Here is a 23,480-nt window from a genome sequence, read left to right as displayed (position 1 = left end):
TTAAGATCAAGTGATGAAGTTAAAACATCATCCATGTGTGACTCGGTTTCACCTTTGCAAAATGAGTATTCACAAGTTTCAAACTCTTAACAAGGCTGTAGGCTGTTCGCTGTCTGGGCAGGCAAGAAGCAGGGGTGCTGTCTGAGCTGCAGGTCATCAATGTCACAGCATACTTACTGTGGTATAGCCTCTTGGTCCTCATGAGAAGTATCAGAGCAGGGTTTAATCCAGTTCTAGCTGGAGGAGGGTCCAAAGGCAGAAAGATGGGCACTGTGGACAGGAGGCTTTTAGCCTCCCTTACACAGATGTCGAACCACCGAGCAAGGGCGACAGCCCCAACACATCACGGATTTGTTTTTAAAGGGAAAAAATGCTTTATTTTTTCCAGACAGAAAGTAAGTGATACAGTCCAGTCTACTCCTGTCCTCTGCCAAGGCCACAACCTTGAAGTAACAGGGATCAGGCATAGTACTGCAGATTGGCTTTTTTCTTTGCTTGAACCTCCAGGATTCCTTCCATGTAGTCCTCGTGGGTGAGCTCTGTAGCTCCACGGCGGAGGGCAATCATCCCCTGCCCAATGAGAGTTTTTAGAAAGAAAATGTGAGCACCACACCAGTTCCAAATAATTACTCCATGCTAGCTTTCACTTTTCCCTCCCATCAGTGCCATTCCTATGGAGGAATACTTACCGCTTCAACACACACAGCCTTGCACTGGGCTCCATTGAAGTCATCTGTGCAGCGAGCCAGTTCCTCATAGTTCACGTCAGGGCTGATAGGAGCAAATGGGAAAAAGAAGTCTGAGAGCAGGTACCAAATAGAAAAAGCAATGTAGGGAGTTTCCTCAGCCCTACAGTGAGCTCTCAAAGAGTGACTGCCAACCACTTCTCAGCCCTGAGGTACCATTTTGAGTGACAAAAAGAGCCCCAGAAGGCCATACCTGACATTCATTTTACGTGAATGAATCTGCATAATTCTGGCTCTGGCCTCTTCATTAGGCATTGGGAACTCAATCTTCCGATCTAACCGTCCAGAACGGAGCAAAGCTGGGTCCAAGATATCAACCCGGTTGGTTGCAGCAATCACCTAAGTAGAAGTAGGATCATCAGTGTGAGGCACCTGGAAGACAGGCCTCTTCTCCCCCAAAGATTAACCAAGCTTCTTCCCTGGACATTGTTTTCCATCCCCTGCTAGTGCACCCTGGACCTCACTCCCTGCTAGCTCCCAACCTTGACTTGTGTGTTGGGCTGGAAACCATCAAGTTGATTAAGCAGCTCCAGCATGGTCCTCTGCACCTCCCGGTCACCGGCCTTCTCACTGTCAAACCTGAGGGGAAACAAAGGTTAAACTGTCAGTATGAACCTGACCACCCTGTCTCTGTGTTTTTAATCACATCAAAACACAGAATGATGCAGTTCATGCTCCTTGGCTGAGGAGTTCCAAATGTTTCCTCGAAACTACAGTCCTACCATGATGAGGACTGCAACCAGAGTAACTCTCAGCAGCACCTAAGAGTTATTTAGTCCTTATAGCTGAATGAGGCTTATGTTGTCCAGGCCCAATTAGTAGATTAGGGTGAAAATCTCCAGATGCCTGCTGCAGTGATCAGAAAATAGTTTTATACAGCAGGAGGCTACCAGACAGATCCCAAGTCTGGCAAACTTTGCTCCTGAGCCCAAGGATTATGGCAACTGTTATCCATCTGTGACTGTGTTCACACTCTCTTTCTCAGTAAGCCATGCTTTAAAAGGCTCTGCTTACATACACAAGCAAAGGAGGCAGCTAGGCAGCTCCCAAGAACTTTACAATATGGACTAGAGCTCACCTTTTAGTGCCAATGGCATCCAGTTCATCAATAAAGATGATGGAAGGAGCCTTTTCCTTCGCGAGAGCAAAAGCATCGCGTACCAGCTTCGCTCCATCGCCAATGAACATCTGCACAAGCTGTGGACCCGCCAGCTTCAGGAACGTGGCCTGGGAAGTGAACGAGAATCAATCCTAGGCCTCATTTCACAATAGGGTCACTTCTGAGTACTATAAGAAGCCCTTAATTAAAACAAGCAAGGAAGCAAATAGACAGGAAAATCCCAGCCTTTGTAACACCAATTTGTGTGTATGACCTTCTTCCTCTGGAGGTGTTCTTATTCTTTGTCAGGTACTATTCTACAGTGGCACACACTTTCACAGGTTCCTTTACCTTGGTCTGGGCAGCACATGCTCGAGCTAAAAGTGTCTTCCCTGTTCCTGGAGGCCCATACATAAGGACTCCTTTGGGTGGCTGTATGCCCAAATTTTCAAATTTCTCCTTATGATTCATCGGCAGGACAATGGCCTCCACGAGCTACAAAAAAAGAAAAATATTAATACATAAACCCATTCTTCTCCACAGATCCAGGCTGTGTGGTTTTGAGTTGAAGCTCAAAGACTGTTGTCCACAGTCACACCAGAAACTATACATAAAGTATCACCTCTTGGATTTGTTTATCCAGCCCCCCGATGTCACTGTACTGCTCTGTGGGCCTCTCATCCACCTCCATGGCTTTCACCCGTGAATCATACTCAGTAGGCAGAGTCTCCAGGATTAAGTAAGAGTCTTTGTTCACTCCCTGTAAACACAAGTCCTTTGCTTTTAACAGGTCTCTCAGATAGCACTTAATAAGCATGCAATCAAAGCTGATTTACTAGACCTCAGGGATACAGGAATAACCAGCTTTGACACTGGCATTCATCAAATCACCCCAGCGTGGCAGAGCGGACAATGCCACAGTCAACCCTCCACATTTTAAACGAGTGGTCCAGTTTATTTACAATAAAAAGACAGGGTTTAAAAAACTTACTAAGTGGTCTCTAAACTTTCAGCACCTAATTGTACGTATAAAGGACTTACACCCCAAACTGCTTTTCTTTACTACAAATCTAACTGAACCCATAATACCTTTCTATTAAAATTTTAGTAGAGAAACGCTCTTGGGGAAATCTGGACAGATTTGTCTTCTTTCTTAAAGGCAAGATATGCACAATTTTCTGGCCACCATCGTATCTAACTATCACAATAGAAGCACTCACCACCAGATCTCCAGGCTTCAACTTCTCAGCATCAACCAATCCAATAACAGGCAGGAAATATGTCTGTAAGAAAGAAATCAAAGTGAGCAAAACCAGATGTACCAGGAGAAGATCCTTTGCATCACTCCTCTCACCTGGTTGGGCACATGGGTCTTACCTGACGTGTAGAGGTCTTGATCACAGCACATTTGCCCTTTCTCTGGGAATCCAGGTCAATGTTTGCTCCATCCTCCTCCTGGTCATTTGGGTCAACATCCAGCAGCTGAAAAGCAGGGTGAAAGAGTACATGACAGTGTAACCAGGCTAGCAGGATGACCCCAGGATTAATGCTTCTAACATACATGCATTGGAAGTAAAACTTTCCATCACCCGTCAGCAGTAGAATCCTGAAAGCATTAAAGCCCTCCTGTAAAAATTGATTTCTTCCTTTCTTTATGAAGCAGCATGCAATAGTGCATAGAAAGATGTTACAAAATTCAGAACAAAGTAGTAGCTAATGGCACTGATTCCTTCTCCCATACAGCAGCTCACATTAAGGCTTAAGCTCATTAAGTTTTAAAACAGTAGTACAAACCAATCCCATTTTTAATAGCAAACTATCAGCATTCTTTTTCCTATCATCAAAATTACTGAATTACAGAAAGAATGTGATGGAGTAACAGAGCCGTGATCTTTCATTTGCTGTTTCACAAGTTTCAGAGAGCATGTGTCCAATTTCAGATGCTCAAGTTTACACTCAGAAGGGCTGTGTCACTCTCTGATGGTTGTTAGGTACAGATGAACAGTACCCAAAGCCTAAGGAACGACCCAGAGAACAAGTGGGTAAGAGATGTGCACTTCTAGGTCACAAATAAAACCAACAGAAAAAGCTGAAAGTCTTGGCTCTGGCAGCATTGGTAGTCTGAGAGTACTCCAGGTCTTGAATCCCTGATGAGTTCCCTGCCACTATAAATTGCACACACTTCTCATGTCACTAAGAAAGAGCCCACCACCCTCACCTCAATCACATTGGAGACAAGGTATGGCAGAGTTTTGTTCACTTTAATCTTCTCACTGTTCTCTTTGATCTTGTCTTTCATGGCCTGGAGCTCATGGGTCACTCTCAGTACCTCACTCTTCATGATCTGCAATCAGTACACAGAAGAAACAAAATGAAGAAGGCTACTTCTTACTGTATTCTGCAATTTAAAAATAAGACACATATTTACCTTTACTGGCTTTAAAGAATAATAAAGTATATTAGTAAGTCAATTACTTGCAGGGCCTGAAGCAGTATAGGATGAAGTTACTCAGTAGAATTTATTAAATATTTTATCTCAATACTACTAATACTGGGCAGCAAACATTCTAAATTTGTAAGTGCTCTTTTATGCAAAACGTGCCTATCTCAAGGCAGGCCTATCTAGTTAACATCTTCACGAATGAACAAGCAAGAGGATGGAATGTTTTCTCATCATGTTTGCAGATGACACCAAACTGGGGGGTAGAGTCTCTGCGTTCAAGGGCAGAGCTGCCACACAGAAACCTTACAAAGCAGGAGGACACATGCAAACACCAGCACCAGGGAGGGAAGTGCACCTTGCAGTGACACGTGCTGGTGACTGTCTGGCTGAGCAACAGACCTGAGGATCTCCATAAGACAATAAACTGAACAGGAATCAGCCAGTGCCCTGCCAGCAAGGGTGGCAAACTGCATCCTGGGCTGTACTATCAGGACTGGAGGCAGTAGATGGAGAGAAATGTTCAGTCCCCTTTATTCAATACTTTTAGATCCTGCCTAGAGAACTCAGTCCAGTTCTGGTGTCCCCCCATACAGCAAAGACATTGATAAACTGGACTGAGTTCAGCTTAGGGCCACCAAGATAGCTGGGGGCTGGAGCATGGGCCCTGTGAGAAACAGATGAGGTTTGTTCTGCAGGAGAACAGAACTGCTGGGGAAGGAGGTATCAAAGAGACTGAACCACACACTTGACAGGAGTACACAGTAGGCAGATGAAATAACAAAGACTGAGACAGCTGCGGCTCAGACTGTATGCAAAGCAAATCTTTATCCTCACGAGGTCTTTCAAGCAGTAGCACTGACAACTCTGTGAAGCGGTGCCATATCTGTCTTTAAAGGCTTTCAAGATCCAACCGGATAAAGCCCTGAGTAGCCTGCATTGTGGCTGACCCTGCTTTGAGAAGGAGTTTGTCCTGGAGGTCTGCTCAAATCCCTTCCAACCTGAATTACCCAAGGATCGTACCTGACTCAGGCCACAAAACAAGACTTCCCCCTCCCCCGTGCCTACGAGACAGGGAGGGCCTGTGTAACTTTAGCTAAAGCATCCATGGCTGCGTCCAACAACCGCCCCCTCAGCTGCCTCGGGTCCATGCTTTTCTCGTGATTCTTTCCTACCTTCGCGATTCAGTATTCCTCAATCTGCCCATCTCGATTCAATTAACCGTGTTTAATTTTCTGCTGTCCCCGTGGCTGTGCCAACCCGCCCGACCCGAACAACAGCAGCACAGAACTCCCGGGAGGGCGGTCCGGCCCAGCTCCGCTCCCCGGCCCTGCTCCGCTTCCCGGCCCGGCTCCGCTCCCCGGCCCGGCTCCGCTCCCCGGTCCGGCTCCGCTCCCCGGCCCGGCTCCGCTCCCCGGCCCGGCGCGGCCCCGCCGCTACCTTGATCTCGCTGTCGAGGAGGCGGGTGCGCTGCACGATCTCCTCCGTGGACATCTTCAGCACCTCCTCGCCGACGCCGTCCTGCGGGGGCACAACGGCAGCGTCACCCTGGGCCCGGCCCGCGGCTCGCCCCGGCCCCGCCGCCCCCGGCCCCGGCCCAGGCCCCTCACCTCCGACTCATCCCACACCGACGCCATCTTTCCGCCGGCCCGCGGGCGCGCGCACGCCGCGCCGGGTTGGGGGCGGCAGATTCCGCACTGCGGGTTCCCGGCGGCGCAGGGCGGGGGCAGCGCCCCGGGCAGGATGCGCGGCCCGGGCGGGACGTGCGGCCCGGCAATTCCGCGCACCCTCCGCTCCCCCGGCGCTGCCGCCGCCTCGATCGCGGCCGCGGCCGCCGTGCCGAATCTGCCGGCGGGGCGGGGAGCGGCCGGCGGGTCACGTGCCGCCCCCAAACCTGCTGAGTGATGGCGGCGCCGCCATGGCGGGGCGGGGCGCGGAGCCCGGCGCTGGAGGCAGGCGGGGCGGTCTCCCGGAGAAACGCTTTATTACAGTCAGTGCCCGTACACAGCAGCGAGTGGGAGGGAGCGGGGCCGGGCCGGGCCGGCAGCCCGGGGGCGGCCCCGCCAGGCCCAGCCCGGGGGGTCCGGAGCGGCTCCGTCAGTCCCGGCGCATTTAGGCGTGTATTTAGGCTTGTATTTAGGCTTGTGTTTAGACGTATCCGGGCTTCACCGAGAGGCGGCGGCAGTTGGGGCAGCCGCGGGTCCCGTTGGTCTGCAGGCACCTGTAACGGGAGGAGGGCGCGTCGGGCCGGGCCGGGCCGGGCCGGGGGCTCCCCCAGGGCGGCCCCACGGCTCCGGTCCAAGCCCCCGGGCCCTCCCGCCCCGACAGAGACTGGATCTCTTTCCCATCCCTTCCAGGGAGGTACTCAGGCACATCCCTCTACAGAAGTTTGTTCCTGTACTGCTGGACTCTCACTGTCCAGTAGTTTGATCCTGATTCTGGTGTCAGTGTGAGGCTTTGTTATTAAATTCTTAGTTTTCAGATTAATGTGTTTTGTAACACATTAACACGTGTTTCTTCTACATAAAATGACGGTACAGCTAACTTCTTTCATGGCAGTAACATGATAATAGGCTGAACGACTTCACCTGTGTGCCACTAGCCAAGGGAGAAAGTGAGGGAACTCGGGAAAAACCCAGACTGCCCCTGGGAGCAAAGAACTGATTCCCCAGGAGGAATCAGATAAGAATCTGTGAACTGGGCTGACCACCTACAAAAGTGAGGACATCAGTGAATAATCGTATAGAGGACAAGTGGGAGTGTGATGGATATGATGGCTAAATCTCACCCTCCAAAGCTGTGAGACTCAGAACTGCAATGGGATCCTGCAAGGCAGGATCAGGACAAAGGTGAGCAGGTAATCAAGACAAAGACCTGGGGAGCAGCATGCAGAGGACTACTCTGGGCATAAGCAGCTCTTTCCTATGACTAATGTCATACAATAATATTTAGTACTTCCAGCTAATTACTTCAAGTGGAAGAAGTGGGAGCAAGGTAGTGCCTGGAGCTGGTTGTTTTTCTCCCCAATGGACTCTCCACACATGCCACAGTACAGCTCCATCTCCTCCACACATTCATGGAACTTCACTACATGGTCACGCAGTTCTTGGTGCTGCTCCTTGGTGCGATAGATCCTTTCACACAGGCAGTGGAGCTTCAGCAGGCCAAGCTGCACGTGAAGGACAGAAACATAAGAAAGTGAACAACAGGGTGAACATGGACCAGAAACAGGAGTGGGAACGCTCATCAGGCAGCGGGAGAAACATCAGCAGGTCTCAACACTTCCTGCCATTAACCCTTCTTTGTGTCACAAAAGGTAACACCAGGTTTGAGACACTCGGCAGCTCTTCCACTCATGGTTTCCCTGAGCTACCCCTGACATACAGTGTGTTTCACTTTCCTTTGCCTCCATCCAGCACACATTTCAGCAGCTGCTCAGGGCAAAAATGTTTTTCAGGAAGAGATCTCTAATCCTCTAGTTCTTTGCCTGTTTCACACCCCAATTTCGCTGCTTCTCACTCCCCTTTGCCTATCCCATTGTAACTCCTCACTCATAGACTTGCAGAGTGATGATTATCTGTAAAACTGCCCACAACCAAACACTTGATGACAAAATAAATCCCAAGCACTCACAGGTTAATGGGAATGCTGATGAGCAACAAGTTTGGATACTTCAATGTTTGACATCTTATATTGCCTGACACAAGACTATGAAGAGTGCTGAGAAGAAGCTTAGGATCTTACCTTGTTCCCTAGTCCCTCTGCCAGCTCCTGTGCCTTTTCAATGCTTTCCAGAGCCTGTGAATTGAGAGCACTGGTCGTTAGTTCTCCATTAAATACATAAACGACGGGCTTGTATGAATATCCTATGAGAATTATTTTACAAAAAGAGGTAAGGAAGTACAGAGTAAAATTTGGAAAAACAAGCATCCCTGCAACTCTGGAGAATCAAGAAAGCTTTTTTGGGAGGGCAGATTTCCCTCCCCACCCTAAAGTTAATCCATGAGAAAAGGTTGGTTTCTGAAAGACCACAAGTAATTAAAGACCTACATTTCTGTTGCAGACGCTCAGTGTCAATGTTGGCAGAGGCTGGTCCCCAAGCAGAGAGAATACAGACTTATTTAAATTCAGTTCCACATGCTCATTTGAGGCTGGGATGGAGCACAAGCAAAGCAAACCTTGTCCCCATCTTACCTTGCAGGCTCAATAATTGTTGGGCAACTCCAATTTCACTTATACCAGAGGTGAGGAAAGGGAGCACCAGCACCAATACACCACACATCTATTTTTCCCCTGCTGTTCATATATCCACCTTGCCTTACTTACACATGGTATGATGTAGGAGTGTTCTGCTATCCATTTTTTAAATCTGAAGGAAATATTTAGCATAGCAGCTGTCATACCAAATGAGTCCCTACTTTCCCCGAGATGTCACAGTGTTCCTTCCTGTTCGGAGAATTGGTCTCTCTTTTCCAGAACCGTTGAGACTTGCTTCCTATTTGTCCAAGGGGAAAGAAGAGGTCTCCCTCGTGATGCACATTACAAAATTTCTACCCTGTAATTTGGTGTTACTGCTATTGCAGGAGGAGAGGACCAGATGAGATGCAAAAATGCACTGTGAATGCAGAGGAGATGGCATTGGACTTGTGGTGGCAGCAACAGCTTAGGATAAGGAAATGGTAGGAGAGGGAAGCAGGAACTGAAGACCATCAGAGAAAACACAACTGAGAACTGTGCTTAGGAAAACTGAGTATGTACTGGAAACTCCTGAAATTATAACTGTGATTAAGAATCAAAGTGAAATGTGTGGGGTAGGGGAAAAGATGTTGACAAGTCTAGGGGACAGTTTGTCTTGGACAGGAATATGAGACTGCACAAGAATGAGGCCAAGCAAGCTGTGAGCAGCCTGGGAGGATCTGGAATAGCACTGATTACATTACATGCAAATGAAATGGGCTAACTGGTCAAAGAGACTGGGAAGATGAAGGAAGGTTGGACTAAAATGGGGAATCTGCAAGTGGGATGAGTAGCATGAGAAATGGAAACTGGGCCTGGCAAGTTGAAGAACAGGCTTGGTGAATATTCAGGGATGTGACATCTAAAGAGGTCCCATTTAGTCAACAGACATAAGGTCCCTCACCCAGCATGGCAGACTTCCCTCTAATGCCTGGGACAGAATACAAGATTCCTCCACTTTCTTCTTCTGTGGGATTTGATGAAATTAAAATTCTGTGCAAAACCCTCATCGTGTTTTCACAAGTGAGGGCTGCTTGATATCAGAGGCTGACAGTGGCTCAAGACAGAATGAGTGAATGTAAGGATTTGATGAATGCTCTGAATATTCTCTCCTGCTGAGGCCTACCTGCTCTTCTACGTTCTTTTGACACTGAGAAATCTTGCAAGTCCACAGTTTCTTCTTCCATTGCTAACAAACGTTGTGTTTACTTACTGAGATGGCATGGTGTGTCTCACCCAACTGGTTCCCTGAGGGAGGCACTCGGATGCTGACAGCACCCTGAACTTGTCTATTTTGACATATACTGGACATACTGATATCTGGGATGCTTCATTTGAGCTAAAATTCTTGGTGTCTCAATATTAGTGATAAGAGTGAATTTTCATCATATTTAGACCCAATCTTGGCACAGTGCCACATCAGCATCTTGATGTGCAGCTACTCCAGGTTGTTCAGAGCTAACCTTTGAGCATTTCATTCTGTGGCCGAGTAATGTTCCTGCTGTGCAGTGTGCTTCATCTAGTGCAGTCTGGACTTTAATACACATACACACTGCCTAAGCATTTTCAAAATAAGTAACTTCACCCCCTTGTTCTATATTGACTGGTTGTCTATCCCCCAATAAATTCCTGCTCTCATCCCTCTGTATCACATCAGAGTTTATAGACTGTCAGAGTTTCTCCAGAATTTTTATGCTACATTTATACCACACATGCTAAGCACAGGGTGGAGCTGTAGAGCTGTCTAAACATCATTAGCACATCAATGAGCTTAGTCATATAACTGAAATGTAGGCAGGGGAATCTATTTCAGAGCATAAGGCTTCCTTCCTCCAGTGCTGGTTTCTCAGCATAGAGCTTTAAAGTCATCAGGACTGACTAATGAGGCAATTCTGTAATTTAGCAGTCTGAGTCAGAATGGATGTTCCTACCATTAGTGACAAATTCCTGGCTGAGAGAGACCATTCAGAGAAATATAACTCTACAAGCAACAAGGGGGTACAGGCCTCTTCTGAACTGTACCCTCACCAAAGCGCAGTACAAGACTGTGCTCTAATCTTGTCCTACCAACTTCTGTAGAAACAAGTTTGTAACTGACCTTGTCCAGCTCCTTTTGAATCATCCAGCACTTAGTCACTCCTAGCAGCACCTGGATCAGGCCCAGGCGGTTTCCAATCTCTGTCATGATGCTCATGGAAGAATCATACCGAGGGAAGGCTGTCTGCAGAAGCAAGGAGGAAAACACATGCTTTGCTATGAACTGCTTTTCATGCCCTCTTGCTATTCCCTGTGTCCTTCCTGGCAGGGAGGAGCTGTACCTGCACGTCTCTGCGACTGCGATGGATGTCTGCAAAGCAGAGCAGACACAGTGCTTGCAGGGGCCGGTCTCCATGCTGCAGGGCAATCTTCATGGACTCCTGAAAGAAATTGCCTCTGGTCAGTAGAAGAGCTTGTTCCTGGTTCCAAAGAGCAGGGTTGGGACTTTGCACTCTGGCCACTGAAAGATCAGCTCCAAAGAAGCGGCATCATCTTTTAAGGCAAGAAAAATCTTTTTCACATGTTGCTAACCAAGGGCCATTCACAGACCCAAATTTTGAAGCCTCCTGGGCTACAGAAGCCACAGCTCTAAGATGGGAAGGCAGCAGGAAGATCTAAAGCCAAGTGTGGATGCCGGGCTGTGTGTCCTGCTGCAGCCGTGTGGCAGGATGCCGTGGCAGAGCCCCCCCAGCCCGTACCTCACAGCAATCCATGGCGTCTGCCAGGCGCCCCAGCTTCCGATAGGCCACGGCCATGTGGTACTGGCTCATGGCACGGTACTTCAGGCTCCAGCCCTTCCCGTAATCATTCACCAGTTCAGCAGCTTTGCACGGGAAAAACAAGGCTTTCTCGTAGTCCTGGAAGGCAGACAAGCACACAGACAGCACTCACAGCAAAAGTAAAGCAAAAAGGAGAGAAGAAAAAAGCCCAACTATATTTTATTTACTAACACTGCAACAGCTACCAGATTTCTGTACATCTTTAAACTTGTGCTGCTCCTCTTCCACGTGCAGTATTTCAGTGGGTATCAAATTGTGAAAGGTGGAATTGCCATATGCCAAATTCATATTATTCTCTGGGTTCAGGACACTGGTGCATTGACCCAGCAAATGAATCTTATGTAGTATGCCATTAACTTTATTCTGCAGGAACCATTTACCCTCCTCTAGAAGCAAAGGCTGAAATCTTTCTCTGCTCTTTCATTATCTCTACTTGTAACATTTACATGGAGCCTTCATTTTCTCCATACGGTGAGTTGGGATCTCCAAGAAGGTCATTATCCATCATTTCAGGAAAGAGGAACTAGGACTCATGGCCTCATCAGATTCACAGTAAGTAATAATACATTTTAATTTTTTTGCATTAAAAGTATGTTAGAAGTAAATCTTATTTTATAATAATTATGTAAAACTTATTGAAATATCTAAAACCATTCTCAAGTAAGTTATATGAAACTGCTGAAGTGAAAAAGTCCTCATATTTTTTTAAATTCTCCACAATGCACAAAAGAAAACACAACTTCTTAAGTTTCCTTTCTCCCTTCTTATTTCGCACCTGTAAAGCATTCAGGTTACTTTACAGTAACCATGTATTTTCTTTATTTTTGGTCACCACACTTCACGTGATAAGTCTTCTATGAGTGAAGAAATCAGGGCTTAATGAGAAAAACCTATCTTTTGATGTTTGTACCAGAAGTTAGAAGAGGCAAATCACCCCCGTGCTTAGTCCCTGCCTGGTTTTACCTACAGCTGCTTGCTGGCAGCTATTTGCCTGCAATAGTGGTCGAAATAGAGAATCCATGAGTTTTGGCTGCCAGCCCCATGTCTCTAATGTGATCTTCTTTGAAGCTAAGTTTGATCTTTTCAACACACATATTCACAGCTGCTTCTGCTGTGCTCTATAAACATGACACTAATCCTCCCATCCTTACTGTGGAGGAGAGTACTCCATGTGGATTTTACAAAGGGATTTTAGCTTACACTGCTCTCTCAGCACTTCACTTCCTATAGGAAAGGCAAAGACTGAAATTCAGGTGATTTCTAATGCTTCCCTGAATTTGTGGGACAATCCCCCTTCTGTCCCTTAGGTTACTGTACCTTTATCTGGGTGTAGAAGTTCCCGAGGCTGCAGCAGACTCGACATTCCAGCATCTTGTCATCGTTGTTGTGTGCGTAGCGTAAAGCTTTCTCAAAGCACTCCAAAGCTTTCTGGAAAATGCTGAGGCCCAAGAAGGCATTGCCCATGCTGAGGCTCACCTGGCCATTCAGCTGCAGGCTCACAGTGGTGCCCTGCATGTTCAGGCACGTCTTACAGTAAGAGATTGTTTTCTGGAATTCACAGAGTTTCTCATTGCTGCGAGCCAGGTTTAGGTAGCTCTCTGTAAGGAAATCTGGGTCTTCCAGCTCCCGTGCTGTGTCAATCTGTACCACTGCAAACTTCAAGTAGATAAAACAGTGTTTACAAAAGTGTGTAGTTTATTTATATACAGCTCAAGCAGCCACAGAGTAGTGTCCTGTACTGGAGAAGAGGCTCATCTCTGAGCAGGGCAGACAAGGCTATCAGCACATGGAGAAGCATCGTATGCACTGAGCAGTTATCTGGTGGTTTAAAAGGCCTATGAAGACTCTGAAGAAACCTCTCCCTCTCTTCACAGAGTCTCTGGGCAGGGAAGATGAACTAGGCTGGCAGTAAGGGGAAAACAGCTGTTAAATGGCCCTAAAGAGAAGCTAGGGAAGCAGGAAACATCTGACACAATGCAGTTCTGTTTTCCTTCACTCAGTGTGATGTATCCCACTTTCTCTGGAATTCCTAATCTATTAAAGTACTCTATTAATAGAAGAAAGTAAGCTACTTCTTCAATGATTTTTTTAGTAATAAATTGCAGTCTTGATCTGGCCAGTTTTAGTTCTATAACCTCCAGGATTTGTTGCATACTGTTCTCTGAAATGAAGTCCTTTTCAGGCTCCAAACTCTTCTAAGCAGTAACTCTTATGTTTTGTTATGAAGCAAGCACACTGCTGGCTTGAATTAGTATCAGTAGCTAAGGTAAGTAGCTAGCAATTTTCATTAGACATTATCAGTTAGGATTATGGATAGCAAATTCCATGGGAATCAATTACTTGCTTTTTGTATAATGGCTACATGTAATAATTTAGGTTACTAGGACATTTTACATTTTTTAGACACAAGAAAAACAAAAAACCAAAAGTCAAAACCAACCAAACAAAAAACAAAGAAAACCCCCAAATATCACCAACCATAAACTGTGTATGTTTGGTTTCTAATTATCTTCTCAGTTTCCATTACAGTTTAGGAAAGCTGCTATGTGGACTCAGTGATGTGCACCAGCTCATGCTTCCACACATTCCCTTAACTTTGCACATGTTCTTCAGTATTTCCTGATTGCCACAGCTTCTTTTCTTGGTACAAAGTAATATTTCCTCTCCAAAAGAGGTTGAGCATCACACCCCTTCTTAAAGGTAAGAAATAAAAAGTGATTTAATTCTGACCCTTTTTCTCCTGATATTTCCTCTCTCACTGGCTTATTAGTAAAGTTCTTCTTTCTCTGTTCTTTGACCAGTTGCTGTGTAAAATCTTTAGTTTGAATGAAGACATTTTTCCTTCCTGTGAAGAACTAAAATTCACCTACTCTGATCCCACTTTCTGTTCTCTTCTCAGGTAGGGAATTACGTTCAAGTATATAAGCTCACTCCTTTACCTTTTTTTTTTCCCATGAAGTCTTCAGTATTTCCTTCAGGTAGTTACATCTTAGCCTTTTTTCTTCTTTCTTCCCCAATCAGTCTGTTATATTTTCCAGCATTTAATTTCACACCACTTAACAGAATTGTTTGTCTTCAAATGTTTTCCAAATGTATTAATACCTCTCTTTTTTTCTTCATCCTAAGTATTTGGTTTCATTATAGGGCTTTGACATGTGTATGGGTTTACCAGTAAGATGTACCCCTGTCCCCCCTCCAATTCCAAAGAGAGCTACCAAAAACTTTTCAGTGAGATGTAGACAACCCTTTCATGTTTTGTTCTAAATGCTGAATGATAGCCAGTCTAAGAGGCAACCCAAAACATTGGGACAAGAATATCAAAGCCCTTTAGTAAGACCCTATTTCAGGCTGGGATAGTTTCTTAAGACTATTACAACACTCTCTTGCCTTGTCCTACAGAATCTTGAGTCCCCCTCCCAAATGGTGCCTGCTGCTCTCTGTACACATCCTCTTACTTCTCACATCCACACACCAGCTTCTTTTTGTTCATTTAATTAAACTGTTATCCTCATGCACTTGAAATGTAACTTCAGCTGCTTTTTGCCACTCTTGCATCAAGCCCCCATATCCTTCCTTCATTCTTCTATACTGTCCTGACAACTGGAAGCTCCTCTCTGACCTCAGCTGTGAGACATCTGGGATGTCTCAATTACCTCACCAAAACAGCATCTTCTTTTCCCTCTTAATCAGCCCCCGGCAATTAAATAATAGTAATTTAAAAACCCAATATAAGATCTATATTAGATATCAGCCAGAAGCTGAACAAGATAACAGACATGTCTCCACAAGATTGATAATTATTCTACAGAATCCACTTGGAGTTCTCCTTTTATGCTGACATACACACTATAAACAGCTTGTAGTGGACAAAGGCCCTGTTCTCATACCTTTTCCTGAAGCCTGATAACATGGTGTGCATGTTTGTGGGAAATAATCAAGACAGGTTCCCGTGAGTAAGTGCAGAACTTAAATAAGCCAGGAATCCTGAGGAAGCAGACCCAGTGAAAAATCATATTCTGTGTATCTTGTGGGCTGGAGCTCTTGGTGAGCACAGTGATTACAGCAGCCCAGAACACACGCTCAGTAGTGGCATTTTCTGTTACACACAAATCACCCCCCAGTTCAGGTTCTGATCCAGCCACGTTCCATCATCGTGGGTGTGACACAATGGCATGCATCCATTCACCTTACCTTCAGCATGTCTTTGTATCTGCCCATCTCTGCATGAGCAGTGATGAGGCAACTCAAAACCCGAAACCTGCCAGCAGGATCCGCAGACTTCTCCAAAACCCTCATCCAGACTCGCAGGGCCTTTTCCGTCTGATTAGACTGGTAAAGATGGAGTCCTTTCTCTATCTGTTGCTTTGTCTGGTCCTGCCCCATCTCCCATGGATTAAAAAGTCTCATACACTAACCTCTAAGGATAGCAAAAAGGACGTGCTTACAAGAGAACACAACGTAAAATGCCCCACTAGAAGAGGGCGGGTTGTGTGCTCAGAGGGCCCAGAGCCATAAAAGCCCAGCCATGTCAGCTGTGGTAGGCAATGGCAAGAAGTGGTTGCTCAGCACTGAAGGCAGGATCCCAAATCCACTAGGCAAACATCTTGCTTGCTAGAGCTCCATCAGTGCATTCGTCTGTCCAGTCCCATAAACAAAGAGGAAAAGCACGACAGGGAGAGAAAAATCTCCAGCCACAGGAGTGAAACTCAATCTGAACAGCCAGCGCTGGTCTCCTCCCCATTGGCTGCAGCTGCTCCTGCCAGTCCAGCTCACGTGGCTCCCAGGAATTCTAGTCAGGCTCCCCAGCTCCCAAGGTCACGGTGCCAACTGCCCACCCCTGCCCGCCAGTATGCAGCTTATAAATACCCCGGGGAGAGACAATTGGCTGCAGTCACAGCCTCGGGATGCCTCGGCTGTCTCTTTCCTCTCTGGCCATCCCCTTAGACAAACACTGCTGCCGGTGGGCTAGCTTGGGAGGAAGCAGACTCAGGTGGAATAACAGCTTTAGGAAAATACATGCCTTAAAATCAGCTGGGAACAAGGCAACTTCAGTGTGTACACACCTGCAGTGTTACAATGTACTTGATACTTTGCTAGACACAAAATTCAGCCTCCCTTTTGAGGACCTCCGCTGGCATCATGGACTGTTTTTATGGACATAGGTCAGCTCTGTCACAGATTTGCTGCAAATATACCTCTGACTTCCTAATTTTAGGGACAAGGAACTAATCATCCTGAAAACCTTCGTTCTTGACATTAATGTTGCCCCCTGAAATCAGATGAGTGTGGCAGTCCTCCAAAAATTTCCAGCAGAAGCTGTCAACGGCACTGCTTAAGTTCTGCATCCAGAACTTGATCTTTTATGATGAATAACAAGACACAGAGCAACAGATATCTGCACTTTTTGGTTGCAGGAGAGAAATGCTAGCCCCATTAAAAGATAGCTTTATGTCTCCCACACTCTGTTGAAAAAATCAGACTGGTTCCTCTGGGAATCACATTTTATACTCTCACCAGTGTGCTGCAGCCTTAGTGGTCTAGAGATTTATTCAGTCCTTCTTAAGAAGATACACCAAACCTGGGGAGAGGGGGGCAGGTAGAGAATGCTACTGGGATACCTAATGTTTTTCAGATGCAGAAGTTACAGGAAGCACTTTTGTGATCCTTTTACTGGGCAAAGAGAAGCAATTTGAAGTTTTAACAGACCTGCCTGCAAAAGCAGTCATGTCTCCAGCTGCCTGCCTGCTTTTTGGTGAATTTGGTGGCAGTTCTTTCCCAAACAAAGGTAAATACCTACAGAATCACCTCAAAGGGTACTAATCAGACTGCCCTGGTCTGTCAACAAAAACCCAAGGGAGCCTTCCTGAGGTAATATCCTTAAGGAAAGCAGGACACAAAATAAGGAACTCAGAGGCTTTATATCATAGCAGTCATGATATCTTAAGAGATTGCATCTGTCCTTGATCCAAAATTCCCTCAGAAAAATATTTCAAAAAGAAAAATGTTTTAAATTGTAGAAGGGTTTTGCTACCATAAGACTGATTCTTTTTGGAGCTCGTTTACACTATGATATTTGCATTATTTAACTTAGCTTTGTATTTCAGAGACGTATTGTGCTAGATGATATTTCAGCATAGACTAAATGTAGTCTCAAACTCTGGAAGTAGAAACTATGGAAAAATCTACAGAAGCTGAAGAAAACTAATGGTGAGGCACTGCTGATTAATGTGCAAAAATAATTTCAGCAGTGCTGCTGAAATTATTACCTAGGTACTTTATAGATTTTAGGACTTGCATAAAAGTCTGATTAAGAATTTTCAAAAATCTCTCCTTCTTGCAGTAATTCTTAAATGTCTCTATGGATATAGGTGGTAGGATGGGAACATGATGCAGAAGATCAGTCCTCATGGAAAGCATTGATAATGGTGAGGCCATTCAATTTCTAGACTTGGAGAAGAGGCCAGGAAAGGAGCCACTGGAGCCTGCTACATAACAGAAACAGGCCAGGACTCAGGAATGGGGAAAACAAAAATTATATCATTCTTGGTAGATCAGACAACTTTGCAAAATTAGCCTTCCACAAGTGAGCTGCCTGTGACTCAAGCTCATCCTGAGATTCTTTTTGGACCACATCACTGCTTCCTTCCCCACACAGCACAGCCAAAATGAAAAGAGGGTGCCTTGCAGCCTGATAAAACCCCTCTAACAGGAGATGATCTGCCCTGCATTTTGTTAACTTCACCTCACCTCCTTGCTTTTGAGCACTATGAAACAGTGCTTAGTTTCTTAGGAATCAATTTGCAACTCACCTGTTGAGATAAAAACCCTAGTAAAATAAAGACTAAATCCATCAAGTTCAAACTAGTAATTTTCAAAAAAAACAGGAACATGCTCTGATATGGAACATACCACTCTGAGCCCAGCTGCAGCTGCCTAAATAAGGCGGGGTGAAAGATCAACACTGCCTGCCTGTGCTACTTGAAAAAAAGCAATGGCATCTATCTGTGGCTCAAGACAGCTGTAATTCATACAAGATTCAGGTACAGCTTCTACAGTTTAAAATCCACAGTTTCTCCTCAGGAAGTGCAAATAAATGAGCCTGAATGGTGCTTGGCAACATCAAATTAGGGAATCTTACCTGTCATGCATGCAGTGTGGCTCATCACGCACTCAGTTCTCCAGAGTGACCACACTGACCTGCTTCTCCTCCTCCCCACTGCTCTTCATAATGTCCCTGGTGACTCCTGGCCGTGTGAAGAGAGCAGAATGTGGTGGGTAAAGTCAGGAAGACTGGAGTCAAAACAAACAGTGAAAGGTGGAGGTAGATGTGAGAGGAAAAAGGCTTCTCCTAAAATATTCAGTATCAGGATTTCACCTACAACTTTGTGTATTTCCTACAAATGCTGATAAATACAACAACTCATGTGAAAATGCTCATTATTTTCAGAGATTAATACACTGGCTCTTAGTACGTGTAGTTTGATTTTGTACTGATTGGTGGTGGCCATTTAAACTGAAGAAAAAGCCTTCCAAAAATAAAAAAGCCACTGACCCAAGAGGGATCCAGTGTCAGTTCTGCAAGATGTAGCTTACAAAGCTTTGATTGTGTAAGACAAGGTGAGTGAACTTTCTGCACAAGCTGCAATTTCCATTCTGCCTATCCAAACCCTTTTACTTATTCAATTGTTTCTCTCCATCCTTGGCCTCAAGTTGTTTCTAAACTGAAACCCCTCCAGCCTCTCTTCTCAACAGCTGCAAATTAACTGCAGGGATCCCAGCACAGTCTGTAACAGGTGGCCCCGTGCCTCGTGCTGCAATTGGTGTGCTCAGGACAAGGAATGCAGCACTGAATCCTGATGCTTTGCAAGTGCTCTCAGATTTACAATCATGTAGGAAGTGATGGGGTGAAATAGAGTATGCCAGATAACACAGGAAAAGGACACGGAGGAGAAACATAGCTGTCCCACAAATGCTTGCAAGTCTCCAAGATGCAGGACAGCAAAAAGAAGAAATAACATCAGGGAATTTTAGGAGCTTTCAGAAATGCAGCAAAATCATGGCCATTGTGGTACTTTCCTTCTGAGAGAGGCAATATTCATGTCAAACTTTTTGCAGGTTTCTAAATGAATTATACTTTGGCTTTGCCAAATACTTTTTATTAATTTGAAATGAAGTATCATAAAAGGTATCTTATTTCTAAGAGCAAAGCAGATGGCCTTTGCTTATCACTAGTAAGTAATCCATGTCCCTTTGCAGTTTCCCTGTGTAGTATTTCCAGGACCAGGAGCACTGGGGGCTGCAGGTACCTGGATGCTGTAGAACCAGGACAGATTCAGCAAGCTTGGCTGTGTTCCTGGAAGGGGAAAGAGGCGGTGGCAAGTGTGGGGTTTGTGAGAGCAGCATCAGCTGGTGCCTCTCTAATCCCACACAGCACCACACACTCTGCTGCTCCTGCAGAGCTGGGGCTGCTGCTCTGCCCAAGGTATTGAGCCCCTGAAACACCCTGAAGCACAAGTGTATGGACAGGCAAGTGGCTGCATGGCACCAGTTCTGTGAGGCTGGATATGTCTACTCCTCACTCCTAAGTGTTGCACATATTTGCATTATCCAAGATCCTCAGCTTTTCCACATCTATAGGGGACTTGACTGTCAAATGACTCAAAATGGAGGTATATCAATTAGAAAACCTTTTTCATTTCTACTCAAAGTAGCTCATCTACACAGAAGTAAAAATCCAGGGCGATTATTGTACATCTAGAACAAGTGGTATTGGGCCATGAATATTTTTGTGTCTCACAGCTACGAAACTGTAAAATAGTTCTCTCATCTCTCTCTTCATCTTCTCACAATTGGAGCCCAAAAAGAGCTTCAAGTTTAAGACACAAATACAACACACAAGGACTCTTCTCAAACAGTTTAATAGCAAATAAACAAAGGAAGGTACCACACTTGGCATATACAAAATGACTTGTTGTCGGTGTGTCTGTGCAATTAAAACAGCTTTAAGTTGCCCTTTGGGACAAAAAGAAAAAAAAAAACCACACACACAAAAGGAAGAAAATTCCTTTAACACATACTCGCTTGTTCCAAACTTGTAACAAATCTTTTCATTTTTAAATCCACTACACAAACTCTGTGATCAGATCAGAAAAGCAACACGCGCTCCTCTGCTTTTTAAACCATTAAAGTAAAATCTGTAATTCTCTACAGAGTACAACACAATTTCACACAAAAAGACATTTTGTTTTGCAAATCAAAACAAGAAAAAAAGGAACAGCTCAAACAAGGTAAAGAAAAGCATTTCTACGACTGAACCACGACTTCGAGTTGATTAAATCCCGTTAACTGCAGAACAGACTCTACATTTGGTCATAGTGGCAATTTGTTTTCTCGTCACATTGTGAATCACTTTACATTGTTTTCTAGTAGAAAAGGCAAAAAACTGTACAAAACCCCTAGTGTTAAATACAATGTTTGTACCAATAAAAAAGCCCACAGGTTTGTCTCCAAAATGTAAATTTTCTTTTTAAATTATTCACAAAAAGCAGCCAAAAATCAGAAAGGCAGCTGCTGCTCCACTGTCTCAAATCCATTAAAACCACCACAGAACAATTAAAACAACCAAAGGAAGAAAAGGAAAGAAGAAAGGAAAGAAACACCCAACATTTGGCATTTTGGTTTTCTTCAGATATTTTTCCACAGGTTTCCCCAAGGTTCCTTACGGAACCAAATGCACACGTACAGAAACGTACTGGCAGTTCCTCCATCCACTGCAGGGTACCAGTGCCCCCTGGCACACAGCCCTGTGCATTCAGACTGTGAGACTAACAGCAGCCAGCCCCCGACCCTACTTCCCAAATAAACGAGTCTCTACCCTTTTTCATTCAGCCTCACGATTCACTCCCAGGTACATGTACCATATTCAAATGGTTCTCTTTTGTAAGCAGATTAAGGACTGTCTACACAAGTCTGGTCAATACCTAGTGAGAATACAGTATCCTCAACCAACTCAGAAGTAGGACAGAAAACAATCTTTGCATCTTTACATTATCCCAAACACTGGACAAAATTAAGATTTCTATCCAATCAAACTCTACTTGTTTTCTCAGCAAAAACCCTTCTCCTGGAATTCCATTTCACATTATTTCAACTGTTAAGATACCTACACTAGCTTGCTGCTGCTTCTGACTGAAACTTCATCACAGCACACACTCTTCAGGTGCCTTCATCTAGAAGCTACTTCCCAGTTTCTACCTGTGCAGATGGTACGTAGGGCAGGGGAAGCCTGCTACCCAGAGAGCTGTAACCTGTTCTAGTTCATCCTGCAAGCCAGAAAAACTGCTCAGCTCATTACCCAATTAAAAACTAAACAAAAACTAAAAAATCTCCGCAGAGATTCCCCAGCTAAGGCCCTTGAAAAGAGAGCTGGGGATGGTACCCTGTTCAGGTAACAGCTTCAGAGGCTGTTGTATTGTGCTTGTCATTTGGGAAAAGAGCCAGCAGTTGTAGGGCCAGTGTTACAAATGCTTTCTCTGGGAAATTTAAAACACTTTATTTCATGAGCTAACCTAGATCCTTCCAGAATCCTGCCACCAAACTCTGACTGATGTTATTAGATTGGGGCTGGACTTCACAGAAATGTGCCCTGAGTTGTACAAAATGCTCAGTGTTTGAAATGAGCCCTAGCTTCAGATAGCTTTGGAACCAGAAATACTGTGAGTTCCCTCACCTTCCTGCTCCCAGCTATCCCCTTCCATTGAAACTTCCACTAGGGGAACAGTGTAACCAAGCACTCTCAGAGCTTCTGACAGCCTGGAGATGGAGCAAGGTCCAGGTGCTCTGTCAGGCAGACAGTCTAAGTGCACAGGTAGATGCCCTCAGGTGGCTTCTGATCAGATATTTGTCATACCAAAACCACCAATTTAAAGGATACCTTTGAAACCCATTAAATTGCTCAGTTTTTGCACAAACTATAGAAAACAGAGAGGTGAAGGTGATATATACGAGGGTGTGAAGAAAACAGCAGGAAACATGCACAACATTTCTGGGCACTATCTTAGTTTGAAAGATTAAAACAAAAACATCACATTTTGCTGAGGAGATTGTAGTTACAAAAAAACCAAGCATGCCGGAGCTTAACAAAATACAACATCAACTTTGATCAAATTTTCACTGCAGACTGATAATCACACAGGGAAGCAGGGAAAAAAATAAAAATAATAATAATTAAAAAAAAATCAGTAAATGCCAGGGCAAAAATGTAGCTACAATCGGAGGAAAACGTAGTTCAAGTGTTTTCTGTTGATGCCACTTCAAGTCACAAGTTTGAACTCATAAAAACACATGCTGTCTCCTCAAGCACAGAAACCAGATCAGCAAAATGTGACTAGGAAGTCTCCTGAAAGATTGAGTCACACCATATAATTGACTTTTTCTTTGAACTGTGTTTTTAAAACTAAGCACACAGAAAAAACTAAGCCTAGAAAGTGATTGGCTGTATGTTCACAGAAATACAAATACTCCACAAGGTATGCTAGCAAGGCTGCTCTGAAGACAAATTACAAAGAATCAGATTCACAAAATCAAGTGGTTATCTTACGAAGGTCTAGAAAAATAGAAATTCTTTTTATATTCAAATGCAAGTTTAAATATTCCCCTTCAGCAGTCTTTCTAGCAAAACCAATTTGGCAGCACAAAAAAAAAAAAAAAAAAGAAAAAAAAAAGAAAAGAAACAAACATAATAAAAATACACATCAGCATCAAAGGTCAACACAAGGTCAAAGGTGAGAGTTCAAGCATCAGAGAAGCTGAAGAGACAAGGATTTGGACGATGTACTTGAACGCCACATCGACATGCTTTAGGCACAACGATGAACAAACGGCAGGAATCTAGAAAAAAAAACAAACCAGAAAGAGGGAGACCCACTGAGTTACACAGAGCAGTACATCCAAACACGGAGAGAGAGAACAAGAATGGGCACTGTACAATGAGATCTCCTGGGGAAGGGAGTTGACAGGGAAGGGCAGCACATGCCAACGATGGACAAGTAAAAGTCAAAGTACATGAAGGACACCAAGTAAACATCAAACTGCCAGAAACCAAATGGAAGCAGAGGCCTGGATTTCCCTCTCAGCACCCAGTC

At 44.8% G+C, this 23,480-nt stretch overlaps 3 protein-coding genes and 1 long non-coding RNA gene across 19 annotated transcripts in view; 1 reads left to right on the top strand and 3 right to left on the bottom strand.

Annotated features, from left to right (window-relative positions):
• Positions 1 to 350: 350 nt before the first annotated feature.
• On the bottom strand, positions 351 to 6,222 carry PSMC3 (proteasome 26S subunit, ATPase 3). The gene is made up of 12 exons (XM_014881888.2): positions 5,896 to 6,222; positions 5,726 to 5,806; positions 4,064 to 4,189; positions 3,223 to 3,327; positions 3,066 to 3,128; positions 2,468 to 2,605; positions 2,197 to 2,340; positions 1,825 to 1,973; positions 1,229 to 1,325; positions 940 to 1,085; positions 690 to 771; positions 351 to 570 (listed from the first exon to the last, which is right to left on the bottom strand). The coding sequence occupies exons 1-12, from the start codon at positions 5,920 to 5,922 to the stop codon at positions 460 to 462; spliced, it is 1,269 nt and encodes a 422-aa protein (XP_014737374.1). The 5' UTR covers positions 5,923 to 6,222; the 3' UTR covers positions 351 to 459.
• A 33-nt stretch (positions 6,223 to 6,255) lies between these two features.
• Positions 6,256 to 15,744, bottom strand: RAPSN (receptor associated protein of the synapse). The gene is made up of 8 exons (XM_014881886.2): positions 15,529 to 15,744; positions 12,655 to 12,993; positions 11,257 to 11,415; positions 10,840 to 10,938; positions 10,620 to 10,742; positions 8,030 to 8,083; positions 7,255 to 7,454; positions 6,256 to 6,506 (listed from the first exon to the last, which is right to left on the bottom strand). Exons 1-8 carry the CDS (start codon positions 15,742 to 15,744, stop codon positions 6,434 to 6,436), a joined length of 1,263 nt encoding a protein of 420 aa, XP_014737372.2. The 3' UTR covers positions 6,256 to 6,433.
• LOC148223306 (uncharacterized) lies at positions 11,411 to 23,084 on the top strand. Of its 4 annotated transcripts, none has more exons than XR_015804419.1 (3): positions 11,411 to 11,889; positions 13,855 to 14,037; positions 14,139 to 23,084. It is a non-coding gene; the product is annotated as an uncharacterized LOC148223306 (long non-coding RNA). The 4 variants fall into 4 exon arrangements; XR_015804420.1 differs by lacking the exon at positions 11,411 to 11,889 and having other exon boundaries at positions 12,891 to 14,037; positions 14,139 to 14,236; positions 16,970 to 23,084; XR_015804421.1 differs by lacking the exon at positions 13,855 to 14,037.
• CELF1 (CUGBP Elav-like family member 1) overlaps positions 18,442 to 23,480 on the bottom strand; it is a 63,662-nt gene continuing 58,623 nt past the window's right edge. For 12 of the 13 annotated variants that reach the window (XM_088166849.1, XM_088166846.1, XM_088166847.1 and 9 more), the window contains one exon: positions 20,240 to 23,226. The gene's annotated coding sequence lies outside the window, so the exon portion shown is untranslated. Of the gene's footprint in view, positions 18,582 to 20,239; positions 23,227 to 23,480 lie in introns of those variants that run through there. The other variant, XM_088166841.1, reaches the window with a different exon arrangement.

The sequence above is a fragment of the Sturnus vulgaris genome, chromosome 6 (assembly GCF_052056855.1).
Source record: "Sturnus vulgaris isolate bStuVul1 chromosome 6, bStuVul1.hap1, whole genome shotgun sequence".
Classification (NCBI taxonomy): domain Eukaryota; kingdom Metazoa; phylum Chordata; class Aves; order Passeriformes; family Sturnidae; genus Sturnus; species Sturnus vulgaris.
Note: the sequence above shows the minus strand (reverse complement) of the source record. Positions and strands in the feature narration are given on the sequence as shown.

What these genes read in the sequence shown, in the direction of transcription:
- RAPSN (XM_014881886.2), bottom strand. Translation starts at nt 15,744, where the DNA reads ATGAGACTTTTTAATCCATGGGAGATGGGGCAGGACCAGACAAAGCAA. An exon ending in ACGCCATGGATTGCTGTGAG is followed by an intron (nt 10,939 to 11,256) that starts GTACGGGCTGGG and finishes AATTTCTTTCAG; the next exon opens with GAGTCCATGAAGATTGCCCT. An exon ending in TCCCACTTCTTCCACTTGAA is followed by an intron (nt 6,507 to 7,254) that starts GTAATTAGCTGG and finishes CTCCCGTTACAG; the next exon opens with GTGCCTGCAGACCAACGGGA.
- PSMC3 (XM_014881888.2), bottom strand. Translation starts at nt 5,922, where the DNA reads ATGGCGTCGGTGTGGGATGAGTCGGAG. An exon ending in TCACGTAAAATGAATGTCAG is followed by an intron (nt 772 to 939) that starts GTATGGCCTTCT and finishes TGCTCCTATCAG; the next exon opens with CCCTGACGTGAACTATGAGG. An exon ending in AGGCTGTGTGTGTTGAAGCG is followed by an intron (nt 571 to 689) that starts GTAAGTATTCCT and finishes CTCATTGGGCAG; the next exon opens with GGGATGATTGCCCTCCGCCG.